The 16,426-nt window shown below is 34.4% G+C and overlaps 4 protein-coding genes across 4 annotated transcripts; all 4 read left to right on the top strand.

Annotated features, from left to right (window-relative positions):
- Positions 1 to 2,689: 2,689 nt before the first annotated feature.
- Positions 2,690 to 4,396, top strand: LOC102623628 (F-box protein CPR1-like). Its single transcript, XM_006495035.4, has 2 exons — positions 2,690 to 3,901; positions 4,060 to 4,396. The coding sequence occupies exon 1, from the start codon at positions 2,734 to 2,736 to the stop codon at positions 3,889 to 3,891; it is 1,158 nt and encodes a 385-aa protein (XP_006495098.2). The 5' UTR covers positions 2,690 to 2,733; the 3' UTR covers positions 3,892 to 3,901; positions 4,060 to 4,396.
- A 658-nt stretch (positions 4,397 to 5,054) lies between these two features.
- On the top strand, positions 5,055 to 6,826 carry LOC102624491 (anthocyanidin 3-O-glucosyltransferase 5-like). Its single transcript, XM_006495037.4, has one exon. It carries the CDS (start codon positions 5,180 to 5,182, stop codon positions 6,608 to 6,610), a length of 1,431 nt encoding a protein of 476 aa, XP_006495100.2. The 5' UTR covers positions 5,055 to 5,179; the 3' UTR covers positions 6,611 to 6,826.
- A 2,583-nt stretch (positions 6,827 to 9,409) lies between these two features.
- Positions 9,410 to 11,725, top strand: LOC102624764 (probable carboxylesterase 15). The gene is made up of 2 exons (XM_006495038.4): positions 9,410 to 10,197; positions 11,134 to 11,725. Exons 1-2 carry the CDS (start codon positions 9,530 to 9,532, stop codon positions 11,432 to 11,434), a joined length of 969 nt encoding a protein of 322 aa, XP_006495101.2. The 5' UTR covers positions 9,410 to 9,529; the 3' UTR covers positions 11,435 to 11,725.
- A 2,564-nt stretch (positions 11,726 to 14,289) lies between these two features.
- On the top strand, positions 14,290 to 16,262 carry LOC102618120 (bidirectional sugar transporter SWEET17-like). Its single transcript, XM_052441897.1, has 6 exons — positions 14,290 to 14,525; positions 14,628 to 14,664; positions 14,800 to 15,010; positions 15,209 to 15,370; positions 15,580 to 15,699; positions 15,812 to 16,262. Exons 1-6 carry the CDS (start codon positions 14,492 to 14,494, stop codon positions 15,977 to 15,979), a joined length of 732 nt encoding a protein of 243 aa, XP_052297857.1. The 5' UTR covers positions 14,290 to 14,491; the 3' UTR covers positions 15,980 to 16,262.
- The last annotated feature ends 164 nt before the right edge of the window (positions 16,263 to 16,426 follow it).

The following is a 16,426-nucleotide window of genomic DNA, read 5'->3' as shown; positions in this document are numbered from 1 at the left end:
AAGTCATTCTATATACATGATTATTGGTTTAGCGGTATTCATTGTGAGTTACAATAGCTGCTTTTGAACCTACTTCTACTTTGGTAGATTTATAATGCATGCTTATTTAAGAAGTTTGTTCACTTTGGTGGTCAAAATCTGCTCCGCAGTTGCAAAACTTCATATATTATATATAGAACAAAAAAAAAAACAGTAATGATCATTTTTACAGAGAATGAAACTAATAATTTTATTCATTCAGTAAAAATGACAAACACTTAGAAGACTATTTACAACTATGATGAAATACAAAAGTTCTCCAAATTGTAAACAAAAAACAATCAGTCAAGATACTCAAAGAACTAGAAAAGCCAATGCAAATTGAAATAAAGTATAATTTTTAAATATATACTTTCTCGAACTTGTAAACACCACACATCCCCATGCTGAAAAATGTTAGAGAAAGTACTTATTAATATTGACATACCACAATGGAATCCACAAATTGCAATTGTAAAGAATGAATTCCACATGAATTCCACAGCTGCACTTGTAGGAAATTCTAACCAGAATTATCATGTCTACCCCCTTGGCTAAATTCTTGTATTTCTATACTCACCCTTCGCTTGATAGACTTAACATAATACTTTGATTTTTTAGGATTGGCTCCGCATGGTTTGTGGTCCAATCCTTACTCGAACTATTAAATTCTTTTCCATCGTTACAGTGGCGATTATGAGAATTTTTTTTTAAAATAATTTTTATAAGTTTTATAGATGGGGGCATGAAATACGATAAAAATGATAGTAATGGTAAATTAGGAATTAAGTGGGGTATATTGAGAGATAAAAATTAATTTAAAATTTTTAATGGGGTTAATTGGTAAATGGGGGTTGGTGAGATATAATAAGGGGGTTAAATATCACCACTCTAAATTTTAACTAGAAACGTATGTGATTAGTTGAGTTTTATTGATGTTACCATATTGTGGAAATTTATTAAAATAACCCCGATTTTTTTAGGTTTTTCGAAATTGAACCTTCCAGTTTTTTTTATCATAATTAGTCAAAATACAAGTTCTTTTTTTTTTTTTTACCAAATAGCCCACTTAAAAAATCATCAAACCTCACCGCCTCACCAAATCAACGAACCTTATCACTCTTAACAAACTATTAAATTCATCAAACAAATGTAATAATGCATAATGAAAAATAAAATCATCGATTAAAGAGCAAGAAGTTAACGTTAGTATATATTTTTACACAATGTCAATCTTTTATATTTTTAAGTTTAAGCTTTAAGTTGGAAATTAATGTAGATTTTATTGTAAGGTTGTTATTTTTCATTTATAAAATTATATGGGTTCTTAAAGTAATTAGTTTGAATTGATGGGTCAAAAAAATCATTGAAACCAATAAATATTTGAATTAAAATGATTGGAGATGAAATCTAAGACGTGTGCAACATGCATCTATTATTGCCAATAGGCAAGTTTTAATTATGTGTGATAGGCATTTGTCACCTTACTTGTCATAAAAAAACAGATGCATGTTGTATATACTATGAGAATGTACGATATCTAAGGATATGAAATGTGGGAATGTTCTAGTAGGGGTCAATTTGAAAAACTAAAAATTTTGAAACTATTTTTGTAAATTTCCGATTATATCGTCAACTCCAATTGATGCGACAAAGTGTTAGTAATTATCACTTAACATTTAGGGTTAATTACTTCTGGATGACACATTTTTGATATATTTTAAAAAAGTAACACATTTTAAAAAAATACTTGAGTGGGTGACAATCCGTTAACTTTGCTGTTAAATTTAACGAGAACAATAAATTAATTACAAAAATAATATTTTTGCCCATATAATTAATTATAAAATGACGTTTCTACCCTATAATAGCTACAAAATGACATTTCTATCCTTACAAGTAGTTAAAAATATGTTTTTGCCCTCTACTCAATTATTTTTTTATTTTTAAGTAGAAAAATTATTAAAAAATTACATCTAAATGTAATTAATAGGCTTTTTTTATTAAATCATACAGATTTTAAAAAGCAATTCTTGTTGAATCAAACTTTGCCGTTAATAAGAAAATTTTGTTTGATTAAACAAGAAATTTTTGTAAAAAAAATTGTATGACTTAATTAAAAAAATCCATTAATTACACTTAAATGGAATTTTTTATAATTTTTTTATTTAAAAAATAAAAATAATTGAGTAGGGGAAAAATATATATTTTGTAACTAATTGTAAGGATAAAAATGTTATTTTGCAGCTATTATAGGGGTAGAAACGTCATTTTATAATTAATTCTAGGGACAAAAATATCATTTTGTAATTAATTTACTGTTTCAGATAAAGTTAACGGATTGTCACCCTCTCGAGTATTTTTTAAAAACGTATCACTTTTTTAAAATTTATCAAAAAATATGTCACCCACGGATAATTAACCCTAACATTTATAATGGAAGAGTAAAATTATTAACCGCAAAAAATTAATAAATACTAATGATTAATATGATGCTACAGTTACAATGATAATAATTCAGACTATTAATTGATAAAAATGTGAATAATTAGGTTAAAGTTAAGCCAAATCGAGTTAGAAAACCTAGTGGGACTATACTTCAGCTCTGCGGAGCCGCCGCCCCCCCCCCCCCCCCCCAACACACATATATATAAAAACAGAATAAGTGGATTAGTAACAGTAAATTGCATACATGACTCATTCAAGAAAGTGAGGATGTTGGATCGTCTTCCTTGTGATATAGTCCTCCAGATATTTTCACGGTTGCCTGTCGAGTCTCTGGCACGAGTTAAATGGGTGTGCAAGGCTTTGCTGTCTCTGACTTCCGGTCCCATCGTCGCTAACATGCTAGCCTCTAGGGGCCCTAGAATCCTTATATTAACACCATCCTCAGGTCTAAAATCCTTGGACTGTTCATCAAAAACGTCTTTTACTGACGAAGATGGGCTGATAGACCTTGATTTCCCCCCGTCGCATAATGACATTGGTGGTGAAAATACTAGGAGATACATTCGTCTTGTAGGCGCTTGCAACGGCCTGGTAGGCGTATCTCTTTGTGATTGCCCCGACAAAAACGACAGAAATTTCTTTTTGTGGAACCCATCTACCGGGTTCCACAAGAAATTACCTGATTTTTTGGGCGGTAGCAACGAGGAAACAAAATATATGTTGGGTTTCGGTTACGATTCAACCATTAACGACTACAAGGTTATTATCGTTCGTGAGACTCTGTTATTTACAGATCGTTATTTTTATACAAACCACAGGTATAGTGTTTTGGAAACTAAAACAGATTCTTGGAGAGAGATTAATTACGACGGTTACTGCGAAAATCACCATGATTATAGCTACTTGTATGGTGCTCTCCCACGAGGGTATTTTTTGAATGGAGTCCTCCATTGGCTTACGAGCACGACTATTTTAGCTCTGGACTTGACATCAGAGAAATTCAGTAACGTGCCAATGCCGAAGGTTCAGGACCATGTGAATTTCACCACATTGTCAGTTCTGGATGGGTGCCTTTGTTTAGTCTCTAATTGGTCAAGGGATGATCGTTATGTGGAGTTATGGACAATGAAGGAATATGGAGCGCAGTCAAGTTGGCAGAAGCTCTTCAGGGTAACTGAGAATTATGGTGAAATTAATTTTGATATTAAGCTGAGGCCGCTGTGCTTTACAACAACAGGAGATGAGGAAGAAGCTCTATTCTTCTTGGACAATTACGATGAGTTGAGAAGGTTTAAACCCAAAGATAGGACAATCGAATGTTTGACGATAACCGAACGTCCGTTCTATTGTGACAACTGGCTAGCAACGTCAATTGCATACGAACAGAGTCTCGTTTCACTTCGCCCAATTAACGGCTTTGTATGACTGGTCATATGTACGTATTTTGATTTAGTTTGTTATATACAAATTCAGGTTTGTTATTTTTTACGCAAATCTAAATCTCGTATATATGCAGTAACGACTATCTGAATTTTGAATAAGGTTGTGTCTGATACATGATATATTGATTTAGAGCTGTGTTATTTATTTTAGATCGTGTAGGTAATGATGGTTTCGCAGAGTTATGGGCAATGAAGGAGTATGGAGATGAATCAACTTGGCATACGAAGAGAGTCTTGTTTCACCCAATTAAAGCCTTTGTATGAGAGCATATTTTAATTTATTTTGCTTTTGCTTTGTTTTATCATTCGGTTTGTGTCTGATCTATGGTAAACTGAGAGTTTTGTTTGCTTTCAAGTTTCATCTTAACTGGGTTATAGTTTAGACTTTTATATGGTCAATAGCATTTTTTATTAGTAATTGTGCATGTACTGTGGCAGTGGCAGACTACTATTCTAACACATGTGCTAATCGGAGATGCTTCAATCACTTAAACATTCGAATTAAAATAATATCTTAATTGATGAGTCTTCTTGGGTGTGTTCTTTAACCTTTAAGAAAAAATTGTAAACTTAAGAAAATCCTGTTTATTGTTTTATTTTTTTATTTTTTCCTTAAACAATGTTACTTTGACAAAATATTGGGCTATAAAATTTTGCACTCTCACCCCTCATTGGATATTGAAGCCTCGAAGGCATCGACTGCATCAACCAATCCATTTCCAGTACTTGGTGGGTCTCTGCTCCGAAGCAATCTCTTCCATCAATAGCTGGCCGGGTATCTCATTGAGGGAAACTAACCCTGTTGCTAGTCTTTGTCTTTCTATTGTCCTCCTCTGACTCTGAACGGCTCTATCCCTTAGGTCGCTCTCAAGAATTCGACCGGAGGCCAATCTTCTTAACAAGTTTTTGTCGCATAATATGCCTAGGATGGGAGGGAGTAGGTGTTTCTTCATATCTGTTAATTCATTTCAGGTTTACACGACTTCAAGCACACAAAGCTGTTGTCAAAGCTATGGTTGTCAATCAAGTAGGTGGTTTTGGATTAGATCTTGCGATCATTATTCAAACTTTTAATCAAAACTGGTAATCCAATGTTTTAACGAATATAACATTTTCCTTTTTTTCAAATTTTTTGTGCCACGTGTGACTTGAGTTTGGCGTAAACTCAATTATTGGCCACATGCACACTAATTCCACCTTTGCGGTCATCAGTGAAGCGGTGACTGCGGACATTATATTTGAAAACAATCACTCTTCTTAATTCAAAGGCCATGGCAGCTGAGAGCTTGCAGCCACATGTGGCGGTCTTGCCGAGCCCAGGACTGGGCCACCTCATTCCTCTCCTGGAGTTCGCGAAGCGGCTAGTCTTGAACCATGGCGTCCACGTCAGTTTCCTTGTCATCACCACCAATGAAGCCTCGGCAGCCAAAGACAAGCTCCTCCGTTCACTCCCGCATGGTCTCGACGTTGTTGACCTGCCACCGGTTGACGTCTCAGCCGTCACTAGCGATGACATGCCTGTTGTCACTCGCCTTCATGCCATTGTAGAGGAGAGTCTGAGCAAGTCTTTAAAGTCAGTACTAACTGAATTATGCAACCCAAATGCTCTTGTTATCGATTTATTCTGTACCCAAGCTTTCGAAATATGCAGTCAACTTTCGATTCCAACGTATTCATTTGTTACAACGTCCGTCCACTTCTTTGCCTTCATCACGTACCTTCCCACACTTGACCACGAGGTACAAGGCGAGTTTGTTGATCTTCCTGAACCGATTAAGATCCCGGGTTGCCCGCCTGTACGACCCGAAGACTTGCTTGACCAGGTCCGAAACAGGAAGATCGATGAGTATAAATTCTTTTTGCTTCACGTTAGCCGTTTGCCTCTTGCAGCCGGAATCTTCCTAAACTCTTGGGAGAATCTTGAGTTTGTCCCTCTCAAAGCAATCGGAGAACACTCTTTCTACCTACAAATTCCAACACCGCCGATTAACCCAATTGGTCCATTGATCAAGCAAGACGAACCGTTGAGTGCTTCAGATGAAGAGTGTCTGGCTTGGCTGGACAAGCAGCCGCCTGATTCAGTTCTCTTCGCGGTGCCGGGTAGTGGCGGCACTTTGACAGCCGAGCAAGTCACAGAGATGGCATGGGGTCTGGAACAGAGCAAGCAAAGATTCATATGGGTTGTACGAATGCCTAGCGATGCTAGTGCCTCGGCTACATTTTTTAACGTGGGAAGTGATGTCAACGATCCAAAAGCATACTTGCCAGAAGGGTTTTTACAGAGGACCCGAGCTCAAGGAGCGGGGATGGTGGTACCGTCGTGGGCCCCGCAGGTCCATATTCTCCGCCATCCATCGACAGGTGGATTTTTATCTCACTGTGGATGGAACTCAACCTTGGAGAGCATATGTCATGGTGTGCCAATGATTGCGTGGCCACTTTATGCGGAGCAGAGAATGAATGCGGCGATGTTGACAGCAGAGGAGACAGGGGTGGCCGTAAAGCCAGAAACAGAACCCGGAAAGAAAGTGATCGGACGGGAAGAGATAGAGAGGGTAGTGAGGTTGGTAATGGAGAGTGAGGAAGGGAAGGTTATGAGGCGTAGGGTTCAGGAGCTCAAAGAAAGTGCCTCCCGAGAATTGGGGGATGGTGGCTCTTCTTCCGATTCGCTTGCTTCTTTTATCAAGAAATGCAAACACTGATCGTCTTCAAATCTGGAGGTTACCCTTTAGCTTGTTTCCTTCTTATATTTCCAGAATTTGAAATAAAGCTGCGTGACCTGCGTCGTTTCCTTCTTATTTACAATTTGAAATAATAACCTGTGTCGTGGGGTTGTCTCGCTCTGTGAATACATTCAGTATACGATGGCCGCCGTATATAAGTGCCATCATTATGCCATCAGGTTACCCTTTAGTTTATTTCCTTCTTATATTTTCGGTGATCATGCGCAGTAAATATATTCTTATACTAATTCAAAGATCGGGTTACTCAGTACTGACAAATTTACCGAAATTCGGTCTATTAAAATTATCAAAATTAATATTTTTCGTTAAAATCAATCTAAAATCGGACGATGGATCATCGCCCACCAAGCCTCTTTGTTCTCAAACTGAGTGATGGGCGGACGACAGTCCATTGCCCGAATTGATCGACAGTTCATAATCCAACCAAAAAAAAAAAAAAAGAAAAGTTTCAGTAGATTATGTTTAACGACATCTCCGTACATGTATCATTTTTGTTATCTGTGTATCTTGAACTACTTGCACAGTGATTTATGTAGCATGAAATATGTCTTCTTTGTAATTTTTATTGAATTTTAATGTGATATTCTTTTGGTCTTCTGAAAATACTCCAAATTCCAATAAGAAAATAAAAATGGTCGAGTTTTTATTGTATGGACTACGAGAGACTGGTTAAACCTTGAAGATGAGTGACAGAGTGAGAAGTATAAAATATGTAATAGAGAGATTATAGAGAAGAGGGACAGAGTGGTGGCTTTAATTTTAATAACACTTAATCTCTCTATTACAATTAAAATATGTAATAGAGAGATTATAGACTCATAGGCTGGATTGGGTCAAGATTCTAACACTTGAGATGAGTTTTTAAAGCAAAGATTATGAGTTTAATATCCTTTCACACAAGTGACCGTGGTTGAATTGTTTTTCAACATTATCACCTTATCTTTCATCGAGATGACAGATGAGCAGCGACTGCATCCTAAAATATCCCGTACAAACACATTAATTAATTAATTGTAAAAGTGAATAACGGTGGCCCAGAGCCGAAGATCTTATGACATTGACCGGTACTGGAATAATAATAATAAAGCACGGTGACCTGGGAAAATCTTGTAGATTTAGATTAGATTGACACGTTAGCTAGCTCGTTGCTAGCTCATTAACTTGATTATCATAAATATAAATTAGTCACATATCTATCTGTAAGGAAATTAAATCTCCAATCATATTTTCTTAATCGGCTCGGTTCAACAATAGATTATTAACGGGTTGTTAAAAAAAAGCATAAATAAATAAATAAATTACAACAGACAAAATAGGAACTTGTTGATCTTTATAGACTAATAGTCATCTGCCTTAATTTCCTCTTTGTTCCTTTTCAATTGAAAATTATGCTCCAATATAATAATTGTTTGATTTCGTCTTTGACGGTGAATTGTCGGAACTATTTAAAAGAGATGTGGAAATAGTTTTGATTGTTCAATAGATATTAATAATATGGGAATGGTTATCTTAGAGCTGCTCTGAGGTAGAGTATAAATTAGAATTACATACATAAAGTGATAAATAATAAAGATACGTTATAACTTTAATTATATTGTTATGAATGTATGTTCTACCTTAGAGCGGTTTCAACGTAGCGGAACTCTAATAATATTATTATTACTCCAATTTAAAGTTCTTAATTGCTTCGATGGGGTACGTAAATCCTAATGAAGGAATAATTAAGTCATAATAATTACTTTTATTGAACCTAGAGTTTAAGACCTAGAGTCTGTTCTTGTACTATTGATTCTTTCAATTTTTTGACGAACAACGATCTATTTACTAAGCGACGATATTTATTTTACGATGAATAATATTATCATATGACACTATTCGATTTCAATAAATAAGAGTTGCACTATTTAATATCAACATTATTTACAGATAACTATAAAATTAAGCGACACGTTTTTTTTTTTTTTCAAATCACTTTGTAGACGTTAAGCAATCTCAGAATTATACAAAATTGTGTGGTGGCGGCTATGACAATATATAACTTAATAAATCAAATCACGTGAATCTTACTGGATATTCATCACGACTACGCTTTCTCATTCAAACTTCAAACACGTATGCAATTATGCAAGGGAACAGTAACTCCTCTCTAGACCAAATTATACAATATAACTGATGTTCAATCAAAATCCGATTTTATTACTTTTTTTATTTGATTAAAAAAATGTTATTGTAACCAAGTGGGTGACCATCGATTCGATATCCTATAATAAGAGTCTAGTGAACGCCAGTCATGAGAAAAACTTTTCCCGTAAAAAAATATCTGGAAAGATAGAAACGAGACACGGTCATCAAACTAGCTGCTTTGCCCTTAGGAGTATGGTCGGTAGCTGGTCATGGAATTCGAATATTGAAGAGTAGTATTAAAAAATTAATTTGAATTTGCCCCCTTTTTTGTGGCTCTACCTAAATTAATGTAACTAGCGAAAATTGTACTAGTATAATTTCTAATATACTAAATTGATCAATTAGATTATTGCTATAATGCTATTATAGCTACTTAAAATTTGGTCGTAAATTTATATTAATTAATATGCAATTCTCAGTTGTAGTTTCGAGGCTAGACTACTCCGACTAACTCTAGTTAAACAATAAACATTATATATATGCACACGTATTTTGAATTACAAAATATATTCTAATTTCAAATTCGCATTTTAAATCATCATAATGTCTGCACTAAAACTCCGTCATTGACTACCAAATACTTTATCCAGCATAATCCTTGTATTCTTCTCTATATAATATGACTCTCATAGGCACTATATTGCCAACTCACAAACCCTAACACAATTCGTTAATAAAAGAGAGAGGGATCAAATGGGTTCACTTCCTCAAGTAGTAGAAGAATGCTTTGGCCTCCTCAAACTCTATAGCGATGGCTCCATTTCACGATCCCCAAATATTTCTTTCGACGTTCCTTTTATCAACGACAATTCAATCCTCTACAAAGACCTTATTTTCAACGAAAAAAATGATCTTCGTCTTCGTCTCTACAAACCTACATCCATAGTTAATTCTTCAACAAAACTCCCTATTGTCTTTTACTTTCACGGCGGAGGCTTCTGCTTCGGCTCCCGCACGTTCCCCAACAACCATAACATCTGCGTCCGCCTCGTCAGCATCCTTCAAGCCGCTGTCATCGAGCCCGACTACCGCCTAGGGCCGGAGCATAGGCTGCCTGCGGCTTTAGAAGATGCATGTTGTGCCCTAAAATGGCTTCAAGGTCAAGCCATAATGCATGCAAATGTAATGGATACGTGGTTAGGTGAAGTTGACTTTGACCGGGTATTTGTGTTGGGTTATTCTTCTGGGGGTAACCTTGCCCACCATTTGGCTGTCCGGTTCGGACCCGGCTCGGTCGAGCTAGCTCCAGTCAGGGTTCGGGGTTATGTGTTAATGTCTCCGTTCTTTGGTGGGTGTGAGAGAACTAGGTCTGAGGAAGAGAGGCCTATTGATGGAATTTGGACCTTGGAGATGTATGACAGGTATATTTATAAACATTTGATTAATTTTACAAGAAATTTTTGAATATATATAGTATTGTACGGATGACCTCTTATGTCACAAGTTGGTTAATTGAGAATGACCACGACAAGAAATTAAATCCTATCTAAACTTTATGTTAAGTAATTATTTTCTAAAGATTTTCCTTTTTACGCAATAGTATCACTAATCAGAATAAGTCTTTGGTGAATTGTTCCTACCACTAAAAATTGTTGTGATGGTATAAGAAACTTGAGAGTCAAACTTTACTCTCATGGTCTTACATAAAAATAGGTAGAGAATTTAATTTCTTTAGATACTTAAAAAAAAAAAAAAGTGTTCTTGTATTTACGGTCCAAATTAAAATTATGCATCTAGCTAACATGAAACATTACCTATTTTTGTATTGAGTCCACTCTAATCGTCGGGCGTATTATATGTTTCATGATATGTCTTACCCGTTTTATTTTCACACACATAAGGTGATCAAATTTATATTTTCCTCATCCTCCATATCTTTGATATTATATTGTCCTTATTACATATATGATCGCAACAAGATATTATGTTGTTGCATCAATGGCATTTGTTCGCATACATACGTAGGGTCACTATCTTAAACTTTATTTTAATTAAAGATCAGAATCCTCTTATCGTGATACTTCTCTTAAGTGAATTTTATTTAAAGTGGCACAAGATTTTTAAAAATTCAAAAGAGAATTATACTCCATTAAATAATCATCTTTGATAACGGATATTGAATAATATCCTCATCAGGCTCAAATCATATATATCTGAATCAGTAAGCAATTAAGCATGATCCATTGAAAATAGTTATTAATTAGATTCAGCTCTTTTGTCGTTGTCCTTCGAATTTTATATAATTTGCGGTAAAAATTTTAATCCTTAATATTGTGCTACCGGAGCTTAATATATAGGTTTTGGAGGCTCTCAGTTCCCACCGGAGCTACTCAAGACCATCCTCTGGTGAACCCATTTGGCCCCTCGGGCCCTAGCCTTGCCACAGTGGACTTTGATCCGCTCGTCGTGGTGGTCGGCGGCAATGAGATTTTGAGGGATAGGGTGGAGAATTATGCGAGAAAATTGAAAGAGATGGGAAAGAAAATAGAATATGTGGAGCTTGAAGAAGAGCAGCATGGTTACTTCACAGATCACCCATTGCCAGCCGCTGCACAGAGAGTGATCCAATTCATCAAAGGCTTTATGGCTGAAAATTAATGATGTTGCGTTGATCAAGAAAACTATACACACACACACACACAAAAAACTAGAATCCTCTCCTGTTCTTTTTTTTTTGGATTTTGTCCACAAGGTATTCTGGGGAGAGCCCCAACTGTGGGAGGCACCTTTAAGCCCGTACCACAACCCAGACTAGAAGTCTCCGCTCGAACCGAGAGGCACAGGTTCTTCCAACAAAGACGACTTCCCTGTTCTTGCCTCCCACAGTACTCTCCTCCCTCTAAATTTAGTGGCGGTGCTAGAAATTTAATCTAATTGGGGCTAAAATTTAAATAATAAGAGTTTAGGAATTATTCAATTTGGGACATATTTAAAAGACAATATAATTTTAAAAATTTCGGTAATCACAATCAGGGGTGGAGTTCAAGAGAAAATTTTAAGGGGGTCAAATTTAAAATTCTAATTTTTTTGTTATTATATATTAGTGATTTAGTGGGCTTTAGTGGGTTTGGTTGATTTGTTTTTTATTATTTTGATGCTATCATTAGTGGGCTTAACAGTAAAATTATAATATTATCTAATATATAAATTTATACATTAATTGTGCAGGGGTCAATATAGACATTTTACACTAACTTTTATATTTTATAAAAAAAAATCCTAAACTTTTTTAAAATTCTGCAGGGGTCATGACACCCTCTAGTCTTATATGGCTTCCGCTCTTGATCGCAATATTTAGAAAAATAATGGTATTTATCCATGTAGGATCAATAATGGCACTAGAAATGCACTATATAATGTTGTTTTTTAGCTAATGAAACATAATGTGAACACAACTTGACATTAAATAATCTAATAAAATATATTAATAAACATACTATTAAACTTAATTAAATTTCCTTCTTAATCATTAGTAAATTCTATAAAGTTCCTTCGAATTAACACCATTTGACAAATACCAAATAAGGAAAAAGCCGTACATTTTTATTGAAATAGCAAATTTACCAAACAATAAAGAGAACAACAATATATTTCTCAGTGTGTAAAAGCTTGAAGAAATGGAGGAATAGGACTGAATGAGAGGAAGGAGTGATTTGGACTAATTAAAATTTTGAGGAATTTTTACTATTTTTTATCATTTAAACGTGAAAAGCCTAAAACACATAAAGCCACAAAAATATTAATATGTGATATTTTTTATATTTTTAAAATTTAAAAAGGACTTTTTTAGTGTTTTAAATTAATAATAGGCTAAGTTTAAAAACCCTGTGGACACAATGTAGTGCTACACTGCTACTTATGTCTGAATCCATTAGACTTTAAAATAATTAGATCGTTACATTTCAACGAAAAAAGACTGTTAAGCTTGTTTTTAATACTAATATTGAGTAACTTATATTAACAATGTTTTGTCCTTAATTAATTAGTTCTTGTACCAGAAGAAAAATTATGGTGCAGCTTTTCTATTTGACAAATACATAACTCTCATACATAAAAAATGAGTATCTGTAGCAATGAAATGATAAGATAAATAAGGTTTTTGTTATGTTATATAATCATGTAACATACATGATTATGTAATAGTATCCAACGGTTGTGAAAATATGAGATAAAAAAATCATATTATTTTCATAACTGTTGGATAAAAATTTAATGGTTGCGGCATAATTATATATATTACATTATTACATAATTATGTAACATAACAACCTCCGATAAATAATTATTTGACACATCAGTACGGTTATAATGGGAAAGTTGTACAGTTATAAATAACTTATTAGCTTGCAAATTTGACGCAAAAGCGGGGCTACAACTTTCCCTGTTATTTTATTTATGTTTGGGTGACAATCGTAGATCAGTTTCATTGTATTTAATTCATCACACCACGAAACTAGTGCTACAGAACTATCCTAATTAACCCAAATATATAAACTCTAGTCAGCTGATATTATTTTAACCTCCAATGAACACCTTTTTTTTGTTTTATATGTGTGTGTTTATTACTTATCAAATCTAGGATTAAACATCAATTACAATATTATAAATCCGTTACTGGACTTTAATCCTAAACTTTATTTTAGATTGAAAATTTTTTCTATATTATCTATTTCTGGTCTAAAATTTTAAAATGCGGTAAAAATTCAGTAAAATTTTAAAATCGTGAGGTTTAAAACACTTAAAACTTAAAACACATAAACTGAATGATTTATACGTTTTTTTGGTATTTTCCGCATTTTAAAATTCTGAATTGAGATTTTTTTCTATATATAAATAGATAGATAGATAGATACACACACAGAGAAATGGGTGGATATACAAGAGGAGTCTACAGAACTTGCTGGATAGGTAGCTGTAGAAATTATATGACCCGTCATTTTGCATTTTGACAGGTCGGCGCATTCAAAATCCAACCAATCAGGCAATTACAGCTAGCTATATCCTCAATACAGTCTCATATTCAATGCAGTTACGCACATAATATTTTATTGATATAGTAGAAGTTTAGTATAACTGCAGTTCAATGCGATATCTTTTATAATTTTGGTCTGGTTGAGAGTGTAAGCTTGATTTTCATATGTTTTCTAATTTAATTTCTTCTGAAATTTTTATATTTTCACTCTTTTTTTTTCCTTTAAGTTATTCAAATCCCTCATCCAATACAAGATGGATTGAATGGCCAATTATTGAACAACGTTCATGTTGATCGCTTTCTATCATGATCATATTTGTTCTTTTGTTTTTTTTTTCTTTCCTTTTTTTCATCTTTTCAAATACAAAAAGCATTTGGCAACGATGAAAATGATCTCCTTGTCATTTTATGAAGGCACCATTTAGAAAAACGACAGGGACCATGGGGGACCAAGAAGGCCATATTCTTAAATCGTGTGGGCATCGGCTCCCATTCAATTTGGATCGGATTTTAATCCAACATTAATTGCATCTGCAAATCTCCATCTCTCTTGTTCTCTTTGGGAATCTTTTACTATTATTAAAACTTTTACAAGTCAACCGTACAGTCTCTACTAAGCCAAAAAGCTTTCCAAGCTATCTAGATCTCTTTGTTGTAAATTGGAAGCAATCTTATTTCTCAGCATGGCAAGCTTGAATTTCATTTTTGGGCTTCTAGGTAATCATCAAATTAGCCACACATAGCCTTGATGAGCAAATTTAAATTTATAGTAAATTTATGTTTTTTTTATATATATTTCTTCATTTTGCCTGCTTTCAGGCAACTTAACCACCGGCCTGGTTTATCTTTCTCCTGCGTAAGTGATTCTATTAAAAAAATTTAAAAATAAAAAATTACTTACTTCACTTTTGTGCTTTTAAGCTTTTAGGCTTTAAGCAAAAACAATTAATTGATTGATTTCATATGCACGTAATATATATTTGTTTTTCAGGAAAACGTTTTGGCACATAGTACAGCGTAGATCAACGGAGGAATTTGAGAGCATTCCTTATATAAGCAAATTACTGAATGCATACTTTTGGGTTTGGTATGGAATTGTGAAGCCCAACAGTGTGCTTGTGGCCTCTGTTAATGGTTTTGGAGCCGCCCTGGAGATTATTTATGTCATTATATTTCTCATTTTTGCTCCTCCGATGATGAGGGTAAGTTTCAGTTTTTAATGTTTCCGATAGTATTGTAAGCTCAAATTGAATTATTCAGCCCGTTGCGTCGTCCGAGATTCAAACTCAATCAATGAGTTGGCTAACCAAATAAAACTGTTTGAAAACTTTTCGGTCAAACTCTTTGGAAGAAATTATATACGAATAAACGTTTGATTAATTTCCGATGCATTTTATTAGGGTAGAACTGCCGTACTTGCCGGTGTTTGTGATGTGGTGTTTCCTGGCACAACAGTGTTGGTCACTCAAATATTTTTCGACAGGGATGTGCAAATCAAGGTCTCAGGTTTCTTGTCTTTGTGCTTCAGCATGGTCGCCTATAGTTCACCTCTTTCAGCCATGGTGAGAAGATTGCTGTTTCTATATATATAATTTTTTTTTTTTTTTTGGGAAAAAAAATTACTCAACTTATCTATATGTATACACGAAAACTTACATTTGCATTTACGTTTCTATACAATTCTTTTATCATTATTTCTGATTAGTATATACAAAAATTTTCTCCATTTCATAAAATAGTAGTAGCCTTAACCTTGGAAATGAAAATGCAGAAAACAGTGGTGGTGACAAAGAGTGTGGAGTACATGCCATTTCTTCTCTCATTTATCCTATTCATAAATGGGGCAGTTTGGACAGTCTATGCTGTGCTCACAAAAGACCTTTTCATTGGAGTAAGTTTCCATATTATTATATTGTCAATATCTTAATTAATTATAAGAATAAAAAAGACAGGATACATTCTATTTTATATTTAATTATTACTAATAAAATACCCAATCGCAGATACCAAATGGGAGTGGATTTATTCTTGGCACGGCTCAATTAGTGCTTTATGCGATGTATTGGAAGCCAAAGTCGTCGTCAAAGAAAAGTTTAGATGATGCTTCGGAGGATGGATGGCAACACGAGCGCCTTATTTCGGCTGACAATCCTGAAAAGCGTGAAGGCTAATATAATTAATTAATACTCATTTGACTAAAGAGTGAACAAGTTATGGGGCATTAACTCACTGCTGCAAACGAGTTGCAGTAATATCCTCTCATTTTGTGCCCTTGAATGATAATTTCTCATTCGTAATTAATTTTGGACACTAGGAATAAAGTGAGTTTGCCCGTGGTAAATTTTTATGTAATCAATTACAGAAGCCATTTTGATTGTTGTGGCCATTAAGCCTATAATCAAAGGCCTGATACCTTTTTCTATTTGTGCCTATACAGTGATTTAATGTTGATAATTCTTTATCCTTTTAATACATTTTATTACTTAATATATATATATATATATAGGTACACTGTAGCCGATTTCTTATCCAGACCGGTTACCATGATTTCAAGAAGGAGCCTCCCTCCTTACGCTTGCTTGGTCTGCAGTAGCATGTCAGAGGGTCTTTGGAGCGAG

Source organism: Citrus sinensis, chromosome 5 (genome assembly GCF_022201045.2).
Source record: "Citrus sinensis cultivar Valencia sweet orange chromosome 5, DVS_A1.0, whole genome shotgun sequence".
NCBI lineage: Eukaryota > Viridiplantae > Streptophyta > Magnoliopsida > Sapindales > Rutaceae > Citrus > Citrus sinensis.
Note: the sequence above shows the minus strand (reverse complement) of the source record. Positions and strands in the feature narration are given on the sequence as shown.

Excerpts from the sequence above, each read along its gene's own strand:
- LOC102623628 (XM_006495035.4), top strand. The coding sequence starts at position 2,734 with ATGTTGGATCGTCTTCCTTGTGATATAGTCCTCCAGATATTTTCACGG.
- LOC102624491 (XM_006495037.4), top strand. The coding sequence starts at position 5,180 with ATGGCAGCTGAGAGCTTGCAGCCACATGTGGCGGTCTTGCCGAGCCCA.
- LOC102624764 (XM_006495038.4), top strand. The coding sequence starts at position 9,530 with ATGGGTTCACTTCCTCAAGTAGTAGAAGAATGCTTTGGCCTCCTCAAA. Across the intron at positions 10,198-11,133 it reads ACCTTGGAGATGTATGACAG|GTTTTGGAGGCTCTCAGTTC; the intron begins GTATATTTATAA and ends CTTAATATATAG.
- LOC102618120 (XM_052441897.1), top strand. The coding sequence starts at position 14,492 with ATGGCAAGCTTGAATTTCATTTTTGGGCTTCTAG. Across the intron at positions 14,526-14,627 it reads TTTCATTTTTGGGCTTCTAG|GCAACTTAACCACCGGCCTG; the intron begins GTAATCATCAAA and ends GCCTGCTTTCAG. Across the intron at positions 14,665-14,799 it reads CTGGTTTATCTTTCTCCTGC|GAAAACGTTTTGGCACATAG; the intron begins GTAAGTGATTCT and ends TTTGTTTTTCAG.